This window comes from Anastrepha obliqua, chromosome 6 (genome assembly GCF_027943255.1).
Source record: "Anastrepha obliqua isolate idAnaObli1 chromosome 6, idAnaObli1_1.0, whole genome shotgun sequence".
Taxonomy (NCBI): Eukaryota; Metazoa; Arthropoda; class Insecta; order Diptera; family Tephritidae; genus Anastrepha; species Anastrepha obliqua.
In genome coordinates this window covers 30,085,422-30,107,287 of record NC_072897.1, presented here as the reverse complement: position 1 = coordinate 30,107,287, position 21,866 = coordinate 30,085,422, and the positions used below count along the sequence as shown (strand labels likewise).

The following is a 21,866-nucleotide window of genomic DNA, read 5'->3' as shown; positions in this document are numbered from 1 at the left end:
TGGATCAGGACTATGTCAGCTCCACCTTGCTCAAGGTGGATTAGTAGGTTGGCGGACGCCGCCTTAGAGTGTTGAAGATTTATCTGAAGAATAATCATCCTCCAGGATCCTCTCCATCACCCCAAGGACGGCGTCCTAGCTTTCAGAGGCCAGAAGCCTCTCCTCCTCCGCCCTGTCGAAGAACGACCCGATGCTTATGACGGACCCCGGTAAAGAGCGAACGTCATCAGCATTGTCACCCTCCGACATGACGAATTCCACTTCCATGTCCACAGGAGCTTCCTCCACTGTGGGCATTACGTCTCCCAGCACGTCTGGATGTGCAGGGGCATCTCCTCTGGCATCGGTTTGGTAGACCTTAAGGACTACCTTCTCGAAGCCATAGTTAATGACCCCTTTTGCTCCAGCGAGAGGATTGAGAGACTCTGCATTCAGCAGAATCAGCGCTTGCCGATATGATCCCTCAGTCTTCTCCACCTTCACCACCCTCCAGTTGTGCGTGGGCAGTGTAGGATTGCAGTAGGTTCGGAAGGGGAGGGTTCGGAGGGGAGCCAGACACGTGCTCGCGGACGCACAGGTAGATCCCTTCTGTCCACTACCTTCAGCTTGGCTCCCTCCCATACCTCTCCCACCAAGGCTACTGCCGCCCTATACATCGAGGCTGACCGTTCGTCAGCGCAGACTATTCTTTTATATGAGCCGCTGTGCCATCCGGCACTTTCACAGCTTGGGGGTGGTCCAGGGTTTTCCCTCACCACCTTCATGAATACGGCGGAGATGGCGGACGCTACCCTCTTCCACTCCTCCCTAGAGATGGCGCCGTCTTCCCTACCGCTGTCCATCACCCCGAGAATGATGGAGCCCGCCTGTTTAGCGACTTCGCTAAACGATTTTGGTGGGCCACCACCAGTCTTGGGTCTCTTCTCTTGGGAGACATCCTCCTCCTGGGAGCGTTGCCGTTTTACTCCCGAGCCCAGGTGTGGCGCACTCGCTTCCACTCCCTTTCCGCTGTCCTCCTCTGCTCCTCTGATCACCTTCCTGGCCCACTCGAGCGTCTGAGAGTGCCTCTCAGATAACTGAGGGTCATTCTGGCCACCGTAGCGCTCCAGGATCCTGGTAGCCATACGAAGGTCAGAGAAGGACCGCTTACTTTGGCCTGGCTGCCGTTTAGGCCTAACGGAGGGTCCCCGAAGAGATACCCCCGAAGTCCCCGGAAAGCTAGGGGAAAGTCCTTTGCTGGTGCTGGCTACCCCATCCAGCACCACTGCTCTAGGAGTCGCAGACGGTTCCGTCTGTGATCCGCTACCTATCAAAGGTGGGTTCCCACCTTTAACCCCCGGATTTATGGAGAAAGTCGGTTCCGACTTTCCCCCGGTGGCCCCCTTGGTCACTGGCCTACACGTCGATTCCGACGCCTTACCCCCACTAGAGCCTACCCCCCGGGGCGTAGGTGTTTTAGGAGAAGATTTCACTCCTCCAGTCCTGAGAGATGTGGTTTTGGGATTCGGTTCCGAACTCCCGCTACCCCCTGAAGCTTTCTGCAGGGTTATTGTTTTGTTTGTTATGTTGTTGTTTGTTGTTGTTGTGCTTTTGTTTTTGTTATTGTTCATTGTTGTTGTTGTTGTTGGGTCCCCACTCGAAGCCGCTATCCAAACCCGTAGTGTGTAGTTGTCCTTAAATGGTCCCATGGTTGTCTGTGCCGTAGCAGGGAGGCCATGCGAGGGTTGACGCATGTCCTTATGGGGCATGCGTTCAGAGCCAGACCGGACACAAAGACGGGAGTCATCTCAACCGCACCTGCACCGCCAACTCAATGGCTACGGGTTTGGAACGTACTCCGAGGCCTGCCAGGGTTTTAACGGGACGGGGGCAGTCACGTCATTAGCCCATCAGCCATTTCTGCTGAGTTTCACCTCAGCATACTCAGGTGACAGAATGCCGCGACTACCAGCACAGGGGTCAGAAAAAGTCGAAAGAGTAGTATCAAAAAGAATTTGTCCAAATCCGAGAAAAAAGCGAGGGGGGGTCGTCATCGTTCAGGAGGCCGTTGAGGCCGCAGATCATTTAGTGCTACCCAGGGTGCACCACGCGGAGGCGATCTGCCCTACACCCCAAAAAAAATTTGCTTCATGCTTTTATTTACAATTAGTTAAGACAATAGAAGATTTAAATCGTAACTACTGCGACTAAAAAAAGAATATCTACTCCAATTCAGTCCATGGAGAATCATGCGCGGTTTCAAGAGAGACTATTGGGACCAACATGTCCGTATGATTTTCAGTAAAATCATCTGCTCCTTCAACTTCGTTCTGATCTAGCCACTCAAAGCCGTTGACGCTTGCGCACAGTAACTCATTAGCTCGTCTTGTGACAATCCGTGAGGGTCGCACTTTGCGGAACATACGCGCTTGCTTAGCTGGTGCAATGTGAGCTGCTCGCCTGTGCTCTGCAGCTCTTGTGATAAATGCGAAGTAAATGCCGCATGTACTGCAGCATCTTTTCTCTAAATTATCACGTATACTTGGGCAATAGAGATCATAAGGCGTGCTGATGAAGGCATTCAGCGGTTGAATCGGTAGGCGTATTCGAAATGGAGCGAATGACTTTGCGTCATGTTCTTTAAAGTCCGACATTGTCAAACGTCCATCAACCTGAGTGATAGGGTATGGAGGTGGCAGAAAACGGTCGTGAAGAATCATATGCAGATCACTCCGGCGTACGCTGCAGCACTTAGGTCAAGCTCCATATGCAGCTTAGCAATCTGTTTCTTCATAGTATCTTGTGCTGGAGTGGGACGTCGTTAGATGGTGTAGTGTTCGACATAGCTTCATCCTCATCATCGCTGATCACAAGAAGCTGATTTTGAATTATGTGAAAACAGTGAAGGAAATGACCGCGCTAATATTTTGTAGTTATGATTTTAGCATATTTTATCAAGAATTTTTTTATGCTATTAATTGTAACAATAAACTTTATATAAAAAAAGTATTTTCTTAAAAAAATACATATTTAACCTACCTTTTGAAGGAATGCTAAAGTAGACCGAACTTTTCTCTCAGTGGATTGCCTGAGAAGCCGTTCAATCTCATGTTTAATGCGATGTATTAACTCTTCTTTCTTCGGGAATTTTGGCTTCGCAGTATTCCATAATTTTATCACATCGTCGTGGCAGGACTTCTTCGCCTTATAGACGTGTCTTTTGACGTATGCGTTATAAAAATCTTGATTTAAATTAGTAAGAGCATGAACTGAGTCGAGTAAAACATTTACAAGAATAAACAAAGAAGGTTGGAACCTGTCCGTGTGTCGCTACCACTCAGATCGTATGCTCTTGTTCATCGAGTCGCGCGTTCGGCTGATAGTGGCGCGAAAACAAACGACGGGCTACACTGTACCGTAAGTTCAGATTAAATTGAGCTATCTATATAATAGGACTATTGTTAAGTTCGTGCGGTTTTACAACAGATGGCGTAACTTGATTATTATTCCATCGATCCACATTTCCAAACATTCATTGGAGAGCTACTGTCGTAAGGCACAAACGTCAGTATAAGTTTTTTATTTGAAGCGTAAACAACAATATTTTTACCACACTTGAAAATGTCGAATTTCGTGCCAAATAATGTGTTTTTGCGGGGAATTCTTCTTCATTATTTTAATATAAAGAAAAAAGCAGCCGAAAGTCATCGTATCTTGGTGGAAGTTTATGGTGAGCATGCTCTAGCTGAGCGAACGTGCCAGAAGTGGTTTGCACGCTTTAAAAGTGGTGATTTTGGCTTGGAAGACGAAGAACGCGAGGGTGCGCCGCCAAAGTTCATGGATACCGAATTGGAGGAATTGCTCGATCAAGATCCGGCTCAAACGCAAGAAGAGGTTGCAAAAACTTTGGGAGTTGATCAATCAACCATTTCCAAACGTTTAAAAGCCATGGGAATGATCCGAAAGGTAGGCCATTGGGTGCCGTATGAATTGAAGCCAAGAGACGTTGAACGCCGTTTTATGGCATGCGAACAACTGCTTCAACGGCACAAAAGAAAGGGTTTTTTGCATCGAATTGTGACTGGCGATGAAAAGTGGGTCCATTACGACAATCCAAAACGTCGGGCAACGTATGGATACCCTGGCCATGCTTCAACATCGACGTCGGCGCAGAATATTCATGGCCTGAAGGTTATGCTGTGTATCTGGTGGGACCAGCTGGGTGTTGTGTATTATGAGCTACTGAAACCGAATGAAACGATTACGGGGGATGTCTACCGACGACAATTGATGCGTTTGAGCCGAACACTGCGAGAAAAACGGCCGCAATACGCCGATAGACACGACAAAGTTATTTTGCAACATGACAATGCTCGGCCACATGTTGCACAAGTGGTCAAAACATACTTAGAAACGCTCAAATGGGATGTCCTACCCCACCCGCCGTATAGTCCAGACCTTGCGCCATCCGATTACTATCTCTTCCGATCGATGCAACATGGCCTGGCTGACCAGCACTTCCGTAATTACGATGAAGTCAAAAAATGGATCGATTCGTGGATTGCGGCAAAACCGACCGAATTTTTCACAAAGGGAATCCGTGAATTGCCAGAAAGATGGGAAAAAGTAGTAGTAAGCGATGGACAATACTTTGAATATTAAATTTGTAACCATTTTACGTCAATAAAGTTTCAAATTTCGAAAAAAAACCGCACGAACTTAACAATAGTCCTATTATATAAAAATGAAATGATGTTCGTTTGTACGCATTTTTTTGGGCCGATACGAGGCCAATTTTATTCGTTCTTTTTTCATATTATAGGGATCCACTAGGGGAAGGTTTTTAGCAAAAAAAATTTCTTTTAAATATTTTCTTCATATAAAAAAAAGAAAAAATCAAAATATTGTACAAAACAAAACTTGCTCGATTCTTAGATTAAAGTAAGTTTCGAATCGACATTCATTTTATGTGTACAACTTTTTTTGAATTTTTCGTTATTGTATACAGAAATTTCAAATAATTCGAATGAACATTTTTTTTTTTTTTTATTTCTTCCATAAAATATTACACCTGTCGTTAGACAATAAGTAATTTGATTTACAAAAAGATGGAATGAGAGTGATATTGAAGGGCCAATGCCCCCAAGCTCATTTAGAAGAAGTATATACATATTATTTAAAAACAAGTGGTTAACAAACAATGGCATATACGATTAGTTGACAATTGATTACAAGGATTTTGCAAGATCTGTTGGTGTTTGACGGTTAAGCCGACTTTGGGTAGATTTTTCTTTATTTGGTAGTCTTCTCATCATAGGATTTGTATGCGTTAATAGTCTATTTATGTGTCTTCTGCTAGCGCTTTGTATTGTTTCATCAATAGTATCGATGTCAAGGTCGCGATGAATATCTGCGTTAGGTATGTACCAAGGTGCATTAGTTAAGGTCCTGAGTATTTATGAAAATAATGTTTCAATTCAATTGAGCAATGCTTTCTTTGACCAATTCTATATGGAAATGAATGCGTTTGCAAACGATGTTTTCGGCTATGAACAAATGTTGGAATCGAATGAAAAAGGAAAGAAACGCGAAATGATAAAAAAAATTCTTGGAAAATTTAAAATGAATGGTGCTTCATTGGAAAAATTCAACGGTAATAAGAACATACACAAGATAAAGTTAGAATTCGAATTTTTAGATTTATTTTGTTTATTTCTCATTTTTTCAGAAGTACACCACACAACAACTCATTCCAACTCTGATTTTGAAATCCTGTTGGAATTGGTGATCGATAATTTTGTCACTATAATGGTCAATGGAAATTTGCGTGTATCAGACCCTTCATATTATTTACCATATCAACTTTTTATGGAACATATGGACCAAATGAACACAAAAAAATAATTTAGTTTTGTTTTGATTTTTTGCAACATTTTGGTTTTCAGTTAATACAATAAAAACAATACTGTTTTTTCGTGAACACAAAATTCTAAATTTATTACGTTGTTTGTTTAGAATTTTTTTAGAAAAAAAGTAAATTTTTTGGTTTGGAGGAAATTTGTTTATTGTTGCTATTTGTGAAAGCGTAGATATTTGTAAGTATTTGACTATAATCCTAAAAGTTAATGGAATACCACTATGACACATAGAAAACATTTTTTCAAAGCGGTGTTTTTCGAAAATTATAAAAAAAATTGTTTTCAAAAATTTTGAAGAAATAAAATAAAATAAAAATTCGAAAGCATGAAATTTTTTCAAAACCAAATTTTCCTCAAAAAGATAAAAGAAATTTCTTCGAAGAGGTGTTTTTCTAAAATTACAAAAAAAAAAAATTTCAAAAATTTTAAACAAATAAAATAAAATAAAACTTTTTCAAGGGTATGAAATTTTTTCAAAACAAAATTTTCTGAAAACCAAACAAAATTTAAAAAAAAAATGGTGTTTTCAAAGCATTTCATATTCCACTATTAATAGAGAATACATTTTTTCGAAGGGGTGTTTTTCAAACCGGAAAAAAATCTTTTTTAACAAATCAATTTAAACTTTTACAAAAGTATGAAATTTTTTCAAGAACAAAATTTTCTCAAAAACGTTAAATTAAAAAAAAATAATTTTTTCAAAATATTTAATTTTCAGCAATTAACTGAGAAGAAATTTGTTAGAGCGAAGTGTTTTTCAAAACTTAAAAAAACACTTTTTAACCAAAAAAAATAAACCTTTTTTCAAAAACAAGAGGAATGATAACATTGCCTAACAATTTCTGCACTTTTGCACAGTCTAAAGAGGCATTGATACAGAGTGTATTTCCAAACATAGTTCAACATTACAAAAACCATGATTGACTCAGCGAAAGAGCAATTTTAGCTGGGAAAAATAAGGACGTCAATGATATAAATTCAGCTATTTTAGATCAAATAAGTCAATGGACACTATTACTGATCAAGATGAGGTCGTAAATTATCCAACTGAATTCTTAAACTCACTCGATTTGCCAGGCTTACCACCTCATAATTTACGATTAAAAATTGGAGCACCGATTATTATGCTGCGCAATAGTAATGTGCCCCGACTTTGCAACGGTACCAAACTCGCTGTGAAGAAGCTAATGGGTAACGTTATCGAAGCAACAATTTTGAAAGGGAAGTACAAAGGAGAAGACATTTTGATACCCTGAATTCCACTGATTCCGGCGGATTTACCATTCGATTTCAAACGTTTGCAGTTCCCTATTCGCCTTGCCTTCGCTATGAGAATTAATAAGGCGCAAGGACAGTCTCTACAAATGTGCGGTATTAATTTAGAATACCCAATTTTTTCTCATGGACAATTGTATGTAGCTTGCTCACGAGTTGGCAAACCATCGTCATTATTCACGCGAAAGATGAAAAAACCAAAAACGTTGTCTACCAAAAAGTGTTACAATAAAGTTCGAATGAAATTGTATCAAAGAATTTGCTTTGTTTCGTATTAATTTTATTCTCTTTCAGCAAATCATTGAATTTATCATCTAGCGAAGCGGGCGAAGGTACGCTAGTTTGGTATAAAATAAATATGGTGGTTTGACAGTAGTAATGTACATATGGCTATGTTCAGGAACGCATTATAATGCGCAGTACTTGCAGCGCTGGCAGCACTGTCAATGTGACAATTCATGCAACTGATAGTGTTGACGACTGCAGTTTGACGCGGCTGAAATCCGTTTTATCTAGCTCTGGTGCAGTAAATAAGGAATGGTTTATTTACTGTTTGGAAAGGCTGAGAACTTTATTTTATTCATTAATAAGTTTACAAAGGATTACAAAAGATATGTGAAAATATTTTATGTTACATATTCCTTACAATCGTTTATAAGCGCGTCCATGCGCTTTCGCCAACGTCTAGAATTGAAAAAAAAGCTTGCTTCTCTTTGACAGCTGTTGATTGGCGAATGAGAAAAACAGAGAGGTGATAAAATGCGAAATGGGTTGCCAAGTAACCTTTCGCAACACCCCCCTTCGTAAATCTTATGCGGTTTTATGCATGACGTTTACCCCACGTTTTTCAACCTCGACGTCCAATTTCGCCAACTTTACTATCGGTCGTGTACATAATCCATTTACTGTCTTGACTACTGCGCTACGAGCTTGGCCATCTTTACCAAAATTCATATCTATTACTACTCCTTTCGGCCACGAATTTCTCTTGCAGTTTTCGTCTACGATGACCACCACGTCGTTCAATTTGATTGGGTTTGCTGGTGGCTGATACCACTTTGCACGTCTGGTAAGACAGGGGAGATACTCCTTAACCCAGCGTCTCCAAAATTGGTCAGCCAACTGGCTAGAAATTTTAAAGTTTTGCCGTAGAGCCGGTCCAGAGTTGGTATTATCTGTTAGTTCTCGAATACCACTAGAGTGTCCCGTCAGAAAGCAGTTTGGCGTAAGAGCTTCATCTTCGGCTGAATCAAGCGGCACGTACGTCAGTGGCCTTGAATTTAAAATGTTTTCGATGTCGGCTAGAACGGCTCTTAACACCTCCTCTCGCATACCGGAATCTGGTAGAATGTCCATTAGAATCGATTTCGTAGAACGTATCATGCGCTCCCATGACCCTCCCATATGTTGGGAAGCGGGGGGAATAAAAATCCATTCAATTTCAGGGTATTTCCTTCTATATCATCCGACGATATTCTTTCAATTTCTTTTACTAGAAGTACACTAGCACCGCGAAAATTGGTGCCGTTGTCCGATATAATTCGCTTCGGTACTCCACGGCGACTCACAAATTGTTTAAAAATCAGCAAAAACGACTCGGTCGATAAAGTAGGTGAGATTTCAATGTGAACTGCGCGGGTGGTAAGGCATGTGAATAAAGCACCCCACCGCTTTTCACGCCTGCGGCCAATTACAACGTCCATTGGTCCGAAATAGTCAACCCCTGTAAAGGTGAATGGCCTGGTAAAAGGTGACACACGTTCCATTGGCAGATCTCCCATTTGAGGAGGTTGTGGAGAAGCCCTACGGTTCCGGCAGGTTTGACATTTTGCAGCACATTCTTTTACCAGCCTTCTTAAGGCGGAGATGCAGAACCTTTGCCTCATCTCGTTGACGACGATCTCGTTGTGATGGTGGTGAAATTTCCTGTGATAAAAGTCGACGTCGTGCTTGCGTGGCAGGATTATTGGACGCTTGACATTAATGGCAACAGCCTCAGCAACATCAATTCTACCTTTTACTCGCAGCAGGCCAATCTGGTCTAAGTATGGGGAGAACTTGAAAAGAAAAGATTTTCGATTAATTTCCTCACCATTACGCAGACGACAAATCTCTTCATGGAACATCTCGCTTTGACAATTAAGCATAATTGCAAGCTCTGCTGTCTCTATGTTGTCTGGGTTGAGTAGCTTTTGAAGAAACTGAGAACGTGGCTTTCCCTTCGTAACTAATCGTAGAAAACGTAAAACAAATCGATGCGCACTGCGAAGCTTCTCCCATGTAGTAAATCTTTTTACATCCGGGGTTATTTCTGCGGTCGTACCCAATGAGTTGTTAGCGAAATCTATATGCTGTAGAACCTCAACTGTCTCTTCGCCATCATCTGGAAATTGTATAATTGGCCAGCTTGATTCTCGTTCTAGTAGGAATTTAGGTCCACAGAACCAGCGTTGGTTGTCGTCGAATTCTCGGTTGCTGCTCCATTTAGTGCCTTCGTCCGCAATATTCTCACCAGATGGCAGCCACCTCCATTCCCTAACAGCAGAACTCTCGAGGATCTCTCCGATTCTCAGCGCCACGAATTGATGGTATTTTCTTGTGCTCGAACGCAGCCAAAACAACACATTTTTGGAGTCTGTCCAGAATACTCTGCGATTTACTGTAATGGACAGTTCATAGCTAAGAACATTTGCCAGACTAAGTCCCAAAACAGCAGCTAACAGCTGCAACCTGGGTATGGAAATGGGCTTCAATGGCGCAACGCGAGTTTTCGAAGCCAAAAGTGAACAAGATATTTGCGAGCCTACTTCTGACCGGATGTAGGCCACCGCAGCGTAGGCTTTTATGCTTGCATCTACAAAAATGTGCAACTGATTATTTTGGTTTTCGCTGGCAAGTGAAAGGCAAAGGGGAATTTTTATGCCGTTGATCGCAGGAATGCGTATTACCCAACGAAACCAGTTGCAACGTTCTTCTTCTTTAATCGGTTCATCCCAACCTATTCCGGAGCGCCAGACATCTTGTAAAATAATTTTTGCCTGTACAATGACAAAACCGAGCAAACCCTTAGGATCGAAAATCGTCATTATTGTGCGCAAAATTTGTCGCTTCGACACGATCGTATTTTCATTAAAAACTTCCTTTGGAAAATTTTCAATGTATGTTAACTCATCCGAAACTGGCAGCAATCACATCCCTAGTACCTTTTCTATAACGGCTTCTGGCTCTTCAAAACATTTGGCGGCTGGAACGTCGTCAGCATCTAATGAAAATAGTACGTGTTTGGAATTAGATTTCCAGTTTCTCATTTGGAATCCGCCCTCCTGATGAACCCAACGAACTTTAGTTGCTAGACGAGCCAATTCATTTTCAGAGTCTGCACTCTGAAGCCAATCGTCAACAAATGTGTTACTAACGATGGCCCGTTCGGCGTCGGGATGAAGATCAGCAAATCGGTGAGCGTTACGATTTTTTATGTAGTTCGCCAAGGAAGGCGAGCACGAAGCGCCGAATGTCATAACCCTCATCACGTCGATATCATAGTCGCGAGACGAGCCATCGTTTCGCCAAAGAAATTTTTGCGCCACTTGATCTCCTTTTATAATTTTAATCTGGTGGAACATTTCGCGTATATCTCCACAAACTGCGAAACGTCGTTCGCGAAATCGGAGCAGTACCCCCAATAGAGACTTTAGTAGATCGGGCGCTTTCAGCAACATATCATTAAGCCCGACACCCTTTACCCTTGCTGCAGCCTCCCAAACCAATCGAGTTTTCTTTTTATTGGCATTGAGAACAGTAAATATAGGGAGATACCAAGACCTAGCGCTATATTTTATTTCGTTTTTGTTCAACTTACGAACGTACCCCTTTTTCTCATAATCATGTATTTTATTTATAAGAAATTGACGAATTGACGAATCACGCTTCATTTTACTTTCTAAGCACGAGAGTCGCCGGATTGCCATAGGCAGCGAATCGGGAAGCTCGACAGCTTCGTGCTTCCAAAGTAACCCGGTTTTCCATCTCTTTTCAGCGGAGATAAAGCGCGTGGTCTTTTCCATGATTTGAAGAGCGCGTTCATCATCTTTAGATATCAACGGCTTAATTGGTGCATATGATCCGATGGCATCAATAGAAAAATATGTTTTCAGTTGCTGGTCCATACGATCGTCTCTGGTTGTATCACATTCGCAGGTATGCAATATTCTCGGTTGTTCAGCGCAGTTAGTTTTATCGCGCCGATATACACTCCATCCTAGTCGGCACTTTGCGGCAATAAGGTCGGATCCCCTATCTTCTCTTATTTCGATAGGGATTCCTATTTTAGCGTTGTCCAAACCTATCAAAATTCGCGCTCTTGCTTTATTATAGGGTCGAATCGGCAGACCCTTAATGTGTGCGTGCTTACTAATCGTAGAGCTGAACAGCGACTGCTGAGGAAGTAGTAGATTAGCAACGGTTCGAACGTTTCGAAGCCTGTATTTTTGAGAGGGTAATGTAATCGGTGAAACGTAAAGATTGACAAATTTGGAATTTGCCTCATTTTGAGTAATTTCGCGCGTCCAACGCAAGCATAACGATTCAACTGGCCCATCTAAATCAAGCTCGTTCGCCAATTGAGACTCAATTAGCGTACAGGAGGCTCCTTCGTCGATAAGGGCGAATGTACGTATTGCTTTGGTACCACTATGTAAAATAACCTCCACATACCTGAAAAGCGCCCTTTGCGTTTCTTTATCAGCAGCTGTGCCCAACTCGTGGTATAGTGTTGCTTGTTGTCGTTTTCCAATCGCCAACGAAGTTCCATTGTGAAGCAGTGGATGGAGAGCCATTCTACAATCATCTACACCACGCACCTTTTCAAATTACATCGACGAATGAAATGACTTTTGAAGCAGCGTAAACAGAGTTTATTTTCCCGTACAAATTTCCATCTGTCACTTTGCGATAGGGCACGAAACTCATAGCAATCGGACAGCGTATGGCTCGCACCGCATTTCAGGCAATTCATCGACTTTTCACTCTGCTCGTTATTTTTCGCAACCACATCGTGAATCATTATTTTGCCCTTTAGTGATTCGCGATTTCCCTTTTTTGCTTCGACGTTGCTATTACACGATGCTATCGCCGATGTCTGGATGGAAGTGACCTGGCTAGCGCACATGGCTAGACCGAAAAGCCAATTATCGAATGCAGCAATGTCAGCGCGTCTCAGGGACATACATTGCTGGCCCCAACTCAACCTTTGGTTACATGGTAGTTTAGCTACCAGCTCGTTTAATAGCACTGGATCATTTAGATAATCGTTTAGACCGACCGCCTACATTGTAGCGCGATAATTTTGTACCGCTAATGAAAATGTTACTAAGGTTTCTAATTTGTCTGGCTTTACAGATGGTTCCTCCCTTAACCTACGCAGCATTACTTGGTGAATTACGTCTGGTCTATCATACAACATGCAGAGTGTATTAATGGCCAATCCAACCGTAGACGGCACCATAAGCCTACCACGAACTGCCTCTAATGCTTGGCCCTTCAAGCATTTCTGCAACCTAATAAGGTTTTCTTGGTCCGTGAATCCGCACCGTATGGTAGACTGCTCGTAGTTAGTAATATATACGGGCAGTCAAATTTAGGTCGGCTGTCGTAGAGTAACTATACGGATTAGTAACGGTCGGATACCCTCCATAAGGCATATTTAAGATAGGGTTAACATTTGGGTGTGAAAATCCTGAAGCAACCGATGTTGGCAAACTGTGAAAATTGTGCATTGATGTATGTATATGCCGAAAAGGGTTGAGACGAAGATATAGCCGAGACTGTATTGCTGTTTGAGATTAAGTTGGGCAGCATGGTCGTCATGCCGTTCGTAGTTGAAGTATACGGAAATGTCATCGCGTTAGCAAGGTTAGGGACGACATTGAACGCGGTCGATGGAATGTGTGTTCCCGTTATACCTGCAGTTTGGTTGCATTGCAGTTCTATAGGTTGTGGAACGCCACATGCGTATGGCTGTGCTGTACTGTAAAGGTGTGTAGCCCTAATCCCGGAGGTGCCTGAAGTGCAGGGAGGTGCAAATGGTGCAGTTTGACGAACAGGTGTGTGTGTCGATCTGGCGCGGTGTCAGCAGTAGGCGTTTCGGTGCCAATTGTCACAGCATGGCCAGTTTTGTCAGCCTCATCTAATAATCCCTCGACTGCGCTTATTGTATCAGCATCCGCGTTTCCCCGTAGCTATGCAGCTTTAGAAACATCCTCCATTTTTATAGGTTATTAAACGAAAATCTCTTTAAAGTCGATTTTTTCAAAATGTTGACGACTGCAGTTTGACGCGGCTGAAATCCGTTTTATCTAGCTCTGGTGCAGTAAATAAGGAATGGTGTATTTACTGTTTGGAAAGGCTGAAAACTTTATTTTATTCATTAATAAGTTTACAAAGGATTACAAAAGATATGTGAAAATATTTTATGTTACATATTCCTTACAATCGTTTATAAGCGCGTCCATGCGCTTTCGCCAACGTCTAGAATTGAAAAAAAAGCTTGCTTCTCTTTGACAGCTGTTGATTGGCGAATGAGAAAAACAGAGAGGTGATAAAATGCGAAATGGGCTGCCAAGTAACCTTTCGCAACAGATAGATTTGTTGAAAAATTGCAAATAGATTTGTTGCATTTATGAACGCGCTGTGCAGTAAAATGGAATTGTTACTAAGTTTGGTCATGGGCGATGTATGTGAGGAAAAAACCGATAGTCTTTCATTAAATTTATGAAAAAAAAGACCGTGTAAAGCTTAAAAGAAGGACATAGAAGGGCATGCTCAGTCGGACTCTGAGCAGTAATTTTATCTCCGATGTACTAAAGTAATCACTAAAACCAAGAAAAGTATAATAAAATAAAGTTTAAATATCGTATTTTTCATCAATTTTTGTATTAAAAGCTAAAATAAATAATTAATATAAATACCCACTTTTCATCAGACATTGTACTAGCGTGTTTATTGGCAGTGTGAAAATTTTTGCTGCAAATAATGCACGACTTTTGATACAAAAATGACGTTTAAGAACGCGTTGCATTTGCAGTACTGCCATATTTGCATTTTTGAACGCACTGCTCACTCTGAAATGGTATGTTGCGCATTATAATGCATTGTTGAACATACCCTATAACGTCGAACTATGAATGAAATTATTTTCTTTCGAACGAATTAGTGAATGATCTTAATCATACTACGATTACGCTTAAGATTAAATCTTAAGCATGTACAATCTGGATAATGGACCAAAATAGTATAATGTTTTTTGTTTCAATCAGAAAAAGAATTGCGTGATATTTGCCGAGACCTCCCCTCTCTCCAACGTAAGATTAGATGAGATTTGACTCGACCCCCTCCCCCCTTAAATATCTCACGTAATTTATGGACGCCCCCTAAGGCATATTGTTGGAAGAGGCTATGAATTAGGGCGGAAAGTTGGATGTTTCCGAAGATTTTGAAATTTTCTTTGCAAATTCTAATGAAATGGAGTGTGGATTTGTGTAAGATTTGACTCGACCCCCTCCCCCCTTAAATATCTCACGTAATTTATGGACGCCCCCTAAGGCATATTGTTGGAAGAGGCTATGAATTGGGGCGGAAAGTTGGATGTTTCCGAAGATTTTGAAATTTTCTTTGCAAATTCTAATGAAATGGAGTGTGGATTTGTGATTGCAGTTGTTACAGTTATTGAATTAATAAAATGAGGCTGATATGTCCCCGTGAGAGTTTGTATACCCTTCCATATATATCAGCTTATGGACTTAGCCTTTCTCTTCTCCCTGTTAAAACGGGCGTTTAACTTTTTGTAAATTATCAATGAATCGAGAGTTAGGCACCTTTAATAATCCCTCCAGGCTACCATTTTCTCAAGTCGTAGTTTACCTAGTTCTGGCGACCACCAGGGCACATTTCATGAGGTTTTACGGGGATGACTCCGTTGTATTGCTAGGTTCGCTGATATCCTTATAGCCTTATGAACTCTAGCTGCTTCTTTATTAGGGTTGGTGTTGTCGAAGTAAGGAAAATGCTTGTCATATAATATATTATTAAATTTCTCCCAGTTAGCTTTGGTAGTGGTGTATCTAGAAGTAAATTTAATGCTGGGGGTATTTGGGGTACAGATGGAAAGAGAGCAAGCTATCGGAAAATGGTCACTGTTATGCAGGTCCTCAAGCGTGTGCCAGTGTGTTACATACTCGTATGATTATAGGAATACTTATTAAGGAGGTAAGTTGCAATATGTCTGAGTGAGAGAATGTCTGGTTTGGGGGGATGTAAACAGATATAACAGTGATTGGATATTTAACATTGAATTGGACAGCAACAGCTGATAAATTGGAAATTATATTGACTCTTTCGTGTTGAAGATTTTTGAGAATTAAAACTCCACAGCCTTGTTTAGAATAGTTAATGTTAGAGAAGTTATGAAAATATAGCGAATATTGTTTGGGCAATATGGTGAGTAACTGGGTTTAATATGGGCTTGTTGTAAACATATTATATGTGGCTTGCGACCTTTGATTAGAGTTTCTAGTTCCAGGTAATTATTTTGGTAACCTTTAATATTCCCCTGAAGAATATTAACCATCAATATTGTATGTACCGTTTTATGCTTGCTATTACTGTTATTTTCAAGGGAAAATAATCTATAGCTCTGGTTCTTGAAGCTCCCAAGGTGTAGTAGTGTTGTGCATCTCGGGTATTGTTGTTAGTAGAGACTGAGGGACTGTGTTGGGATGAGTTGTGGATTCAATGTTTGCGGTGTTGTAGGAATTGTAAGGTGTAGTAAGAGGATTTGAGTGGTGAACAAAAAATTGATTGGAGTGAGTTATTGATGCATTAGTTTCGTAGTTGTTATTGTTTTGAATACAGTCCACGATATTGATAGTTGGTGTGACTGAGGGACTGTGTTGGGATGAGTTGTGAATTCAATGTTTGCGGTGTTGTAGGAATTGTAAGGTGTAGTAAGAGGATTTGAGTGGTGAACAAAAAATTAATTGGAGTGAGCTGTTGATGCATTAGTTTCGTAGTTGTTATTGTTTTGAATACAGTCCACGATATTGATAGTTGGTGTGGTTGGAGAATGAATTAGACAGGCAGTGCGGATATTTGCTGTTGAGTGGATGTTGTTTTGATCGTTTGAGTTAATTGAGAGAGATTGATTTTAAGATGTCGATGTTGTGATGGCTATTGAAAGAGTATGAGTATGATTCAATGAGTGTTGAGAGATTGAATGAGAGCTTGAAAGAGACGTGTTAGTAGATGTGTCGGATTGGTTAGTGGTGCTGGGTGGTTGAGTGGCGACTGCAGTGCCGTTTGAAGAGGTATGGTTAATGGAGTTGTGAGCAATATTGTGGTGGGAAACTTGTGTTGAGTTTAGAACTGTACAGTAAGATTGCGTTTGGCTTAGGTTCATGATGTTTTGTAGTTCGTATAAGCGTCTTGCTTCAGCATAACTGCATTTGTTCTTAGTCTTTATTTTTAATACCTCTTTCTCTTGTAAGTATTTTGAGAAGTCTCTGGCAGAGGCGGAGGGAGGCCCATAACAATTAACACATTTTGTGCGTTGACATGGCAGTGTGGAATGGGGCGGAAAGTTACAAATTTCACATGTGGTGCTATTATTGCATCTTTTTATAGAGTGACTTAGTAGTTGGCATGAGTGGCATCTCATAGGAGTCCCTAAGAGTCCCTAAGTCTCACTGAGTACTATGCTATGTCAGTAGGGAGGGGAACTGTACAACTTCAACGATAGGACTATTCTGCCTGTAGGAACTTTACATTATTAATAGTTTTAGTAAATTTGAATAAACCCACAACTCCTTGTGAATTTAAAGCCTCCAGAATTTCTTTTTCATCCGTATTTGCCAAATTCTTGTTGAAAATTGTACCTTTACAAGTGTTAAGGGCTTCGTGAAGAGTAACAGAGACAGGACATAGGCCGCCAAAGTTTTTGCATTTTATAAATTTCTCAGTAACCTTGAGAGATTTTGTTAGAATCAGCAGGCTGTCATCGCGTAGTAAGCTTACTGATAAGTATTCGGTACTAATGCCATCAATAGCCTTCTTTTTAGCAAACACGCTGTATTTTGGTAAGGAGTGTGACACATCGGCAGATTTAATTATAATGAATTTTGGATCATTGCAATTATGATTTTGAGTCACGTCTGATAGTGGTGGAAAAGATGCTTCTTTATTCACCTTTTTACGTATTGGCTTCGGGAAAATTAGCATACCATCGGTGGGGCTTTTACCCATATATTCTTTTAAATATTTTACAAACCAGGAAAAAATGGAATTATCAAAAAAGCACGTGAAAATAGCACAAATGCTCGCTGAGTTAACTTAACTTCGGTAATCACTTGATACGCACAATCGTACGGCAAGAGAGTTAGTCAGTGACTGTAGATATCATGATGGAAAGAATAATGAGATGGCGCCTATCGTGGTCCCGTTACCTTGCTCTCAGCGAATTTGACAACGAGTTACGTGATTTTAGCTCCAGTATGGCCAGATTACCATTTTCGTAACTTGATTTAGCATTTTTTTTGTTATTTAGTATCGGGGTTTTAGTTCTTTCTTCATGACGTTTTTCTGGCCTCTTCTAATTAAAATGTAATGTTTATAATTTTGTAAAATATACATTTTTTAATAAATAGTTAAATAATTCACTCAGTTTTATTTAGCTTTACTGTTGTTGGTGGTCTTCTGCTTTCGGCAGTCAAATCTCTTTCTCGCTACTGAGGTGTTAGGTTAGGTTAGGTAAGGTTGATATGGTTGCCCAGGGAATGGGCACACTTGGACGAAGAAGGATTCGTCCTTTGTGATGCCATTATGGAGGGGTGAGGCGGGATACAGGGAGAGGGCGGGGAGATGCTTGAGTGCCCATAAGTGAGGTTAAGCTTATAGCTCCAGCCCCTCAGTCTGATTGCGGTACGCGAGGCGGCAATTCTGCCTGCAATGTCTACGGGTACCACATTTAACATTGCGTTGAGCGCCAGAGTAGGAGTCGTTCGAAGCGCCCCACTGATTCCAATGAGTGCCGACCTCTGGACTCTCTCCAGCTTCTTCACCAATGTCGTCTTCTCTAGTGAGTTCCACCAGACTATGACTCCATATAACAAGGTAGGCTTTACAATAGTATTGTATAGCCAGAAAACAACTCTAGGCGAGAGGCCCCATCTTTTACCAATAGCGCCCTTGCATCCATACAAGGCGATTGTTGCTTTCCTCACTCTTTCCTCAATATTGGGCTTCCATGTGAGCTTGCTGTCAAGGATAATACCTAGGTACTTAACCTTGTCAGAAAGCATCAGCGGAGCGCCCCCTAGTGAGGGAAGTTGAGCTCTGGGTATTTTATGTTTTCTCGTAGATAAGACGAGCTCCGTCTTAAGAGGATTCACCGACAGGCCGCAGTCCGTTGCCCATCTAACAACTACGTTAAGATATCCCTGCATCAGGTTGTACAGAGTATCCACAAATTTTCCTCTGACGATTAATGCGACGTCATCCGCGTAGGCAACCACCCTGCAGCCCCCTTTCACCAGCTCCTCCAGCAAGTCATTTACAACAGCGACCCAGAGGAAGGGCGAGAGAACACCACCTTGCGGAGTGCCCCTACTCACCTGCCGGTGAATGGAGATGCCGCCCCATTCTGCCGCGACAGTTCTGTCGCTGAGCATTTTATAGATAAATCTGATCAGGTCGGTTTCGACCCCCAGTTTACCCAGAGACCGGGTGATTGCCTCCGGGAGGACGTTGTTAAAAGCCCCCTCGATGTCGAGGAAGGCGCCCACCGCAAGCTCCTTCTGAGAAAGAGACTCCTCAATCTCTTTCACAATTGTGTGCAGGGCAGATTCGACCGATCTTCCCTTGCAGTAAGCATGTTGGGTATGCGACAGCCGACCCCGAGGAATTTCGCTTCTTATGTGCAAGTCAATCAGTCTCTCAAGGGTTTTTAGCAAAAAAGATGAGAGACTGATTGGCCTGAAGTCCTTAGGGGAGACATGCGAGCACTTGCCTGCCTTGGGTATAAAGACAACCCTCACGGCCCTCCATGACCTCGGTATATAGCCCCTGGATACGCAGCTCGCATAGATAGGGCTCAACCAACGGCATGATACCTCCACTGACTTTTGCAGTTGTGCAGGAATGATGCCGTCAGGACCAGGCGACTTGAAGGGTCTAAAGGATTCAATTGCCCAAGACAGGCGGCGCTTATCCATCAACCAGCCCCGGTCTCGAGTGCAGGTTGATCTACTCTCCAGGCCGGTGCTGCTAGGTGATGGGCTCGTCGGCAAATGGGCGTCGAGAAGTAACTTTAGTGGCTCCTCGCTGCTCATCGCCCAACGTCCCAATTCGTCTCTTAAGTACCCCAAGGGAGCGGAACTCTTCGTGAGTACTCGTCTAAATCTGGAGGACTCATGGCAGCCCTCTACGCTTTCGCAGAAGCTTCTCCAAGAGTCCCTCTTAGCTTTCCTAATTTCGGACTTATATATTCCTAGCCCTGCCTTATAAAGCTCCCATCCTGAGGGAGATCTTATTCTTTTAGCCCTGTTAGAAAGGCGTCTGCATGAGGCCCTAAGCTCAGAGAGCTCCGCTGTCCACCAAGGCGGTTTTTCCTTCCTGAGAAAAGCTTTTGTTGGACAAGAGGTTTCAAGGGCGTTGTTGCAAGCTGAGGTGAAAGTCTCCACCAGTTCGTCGATCGCTTCTTCCGATAGATCTTGATTTCCTCCCGGTGCTTTGGGGAGTAGGTTCAGTAGATTTCTGTTGTATGCATCCCAGTCCGTCCTCCTCAGGTTCCTGTAGGGGGATCTTATTGGACGGGTTTGAGCGAGAGAAAACTGAATGTACCTATGGTCCGAGAAGGAGTGGGCATTTAGCACCTTCCAATCGGAGATTCGGTTTATCAGTAAAGAAGAAGCCAGAGTGAGGTCAAGCACCTCCTCTCTGGCTGCGGTAATGAAAGTGGGGTCTTTACCCCTGTTACAAATAAACAAGTCCTCGTTTAGAATATAATCAAAAAGTGACTCACCTCTTGCATTGATGTCTGAACTTCCCCAGCAGGTGTGATGGGAGTTCGCGTCAGTGCCTATAATAACGCCGATTTTCCTGCGTTTTGCTTCAGCTAGGGTTTTCCTTAGCAGCACCGGAGGTGGTTCCACCTCGTCGTCATGTGCCATGTAGACTGACATCAGCCATAGTTTCCCAGGAGGGCCCTCCAGGCTCACCGTTACAATGTCTTCATTGCTGAAATTAGGCAAAATAAATGCGTTAAGTTCCTTTCTGATGAGTATACAGGATCTTGGTTTACCTGTCCCGCTATACGCCACCAGATTGTAGCTTTTCGTCCTGAGCCCAGAAATGCCGTTGCTGCTCAGCCACGGTTCCTGGATCAGGACTATGTCAGCTCCACCTTGCTCAAGGTGGATTAGTAGGTTGGTGGACGCCGCCTTAGAGTGTTGAAGATTTATCTGAAGAATATTCATCCTCCAGTATCCTCTCCTTCACCCCATGGACGGCGTCCTCGCTTTCCGAGGCCAGAAGCCTCTCCTCCTCCGCCCTGTCGAAGAACGACCCGATGCTTATGACGGACCCCGGTAAAGAGCGAACGTCATCAGCATTGTCACCCTCCGACATGGCGGATTCCACTTCCATGTCCACAGGAGCTTCCTCCACTGTGGGCATTACGTCTCCCAGCACGTCCGGATGTGCAGGGGCATCTCCTCTGGCATCGGTTTGGTAGACTTTAAGGACTACCTTCTCGAAGCCATAGTTAATGACCCCTTTTGCTTCAGCGAGAGGACTGAGGGACTCTGCATTCAGCAGAATCAGCGCTTGCCGATAGGATCCCTCAGTCTTCTCCACCTTCGCCACCCTCCAGTTGTGTGTGGGAAGTGTGGGGTTGCAGTAGCGGAGGATTTCCTCCATCTCCTTCGAGGCAGAGGGTTCGGAGGGGAGCCAGACACGTGCTCGCGGACGTACAGGTAGATCCTTTCGGTCCACTACCCTCAGCTTAGCTCCCTCCCATACCTCTCCCAGGCTACTGCCGCCCTGTACATTGAGGCTGACCGTTCGTCAGCGCAGACGATTCTTTTATATGAACCGTAGTGCCATCCTGCAATTTCACAGCTTGGGGGGGGCCAGGGTTTTCCCTCGCTACCCTCATAAATACTGCGGAGATGGCGGACGCTACCTTCTTCCATTCCTCCCTGGAGATGGCGCCGTCATCTTTACCGCTGTCCATTACTCCCAGAATGATCGAGCCCGCCTGTTTAGCGACTTCGCTAAATGATTTTGGCGGGCCACCACCAATCCTGGGCCTCTTCTCTTGCGGGATATCCTCTTCCAGGGAGCGTTGTCTCTTAACTCCCGAGTCCGGTTGTGGCGCATTCGCTTCCACTCCCTTTTCACTGCCCTCCTCTGCTCCCCTAATGACCTTCCTAAGGTGTTGCTTAGCTCTGGATATAAAAATGGTTCTATGGTTTTAATCCGCATTCAGTAAATTGAAACGCCTTTTAAAATGTGTAAAAAGGTTTTCAATCTTAAGAAGAGTTGAGAGAGGGACATTTAATATTCTTGCATAACCTTAAAAGGAGCAAAAAATTAAATTCAGACTTTCAAAATATCAAGTTTTATAAGAATCAACTAATTTTCATT

The 21,866-nt window shown here is 42.7% G+C and overlaps 1 protein-coding gene across 1 annotated transcript; it reads right to left on the bottom strand.

The window, feature by feature from the left end:
• Positions 1-8,551: 8,551 nt before the first annotated feature.
• LOC129250285 (uncharacterized) lies at positions 8,552-21,137 on the bottom strand. The gene is made up of 6 exons (XM_054889920.1): positions 20,803-21,137; positions 20,242-20,456; positions 17,238-17,470; positions 12,100-12,495; positions 10,376-12,031; positions 8,552-10,312 (listed from the first exon to the last, which is right to left on the bottom strand). Exons 1-6 carry the CDS (start codon positions 21,135-21,137, stop codon positions 8,552-8,554), a joined length of 4,596 nt encoding a protein of 1,531 aa, XP_054745895.1.
• Between the last annotated feature and the right edge of the window lie 729 nt (positions 21,138-21,866).

Excerpts from the sequence above, each read along its gene's own strand:
- LOC129250285 (XM_054889920.1), bottom strand. The coding sequence starts at position 21,137 with ATGGAGGAAATCCTCCGCTACTGCAACCCCACACTTCCCACACACAAC. Across the intron at positions 12,496-17,237 it reads TTAGTACCGAATACTTATCA|GCGGTCGGTCTAAACGATTA; the intron begins GTAAGCTTACTA and ends GCTACAATGTAG. Across the intron at positions 12,032-12,099 it reads AAAGTGACAGATGGAAATTT|GTGCGTGGTGTAGATGATTG; the intron begins GTACGGGAAAAT and ends TAATTTGAAAAG.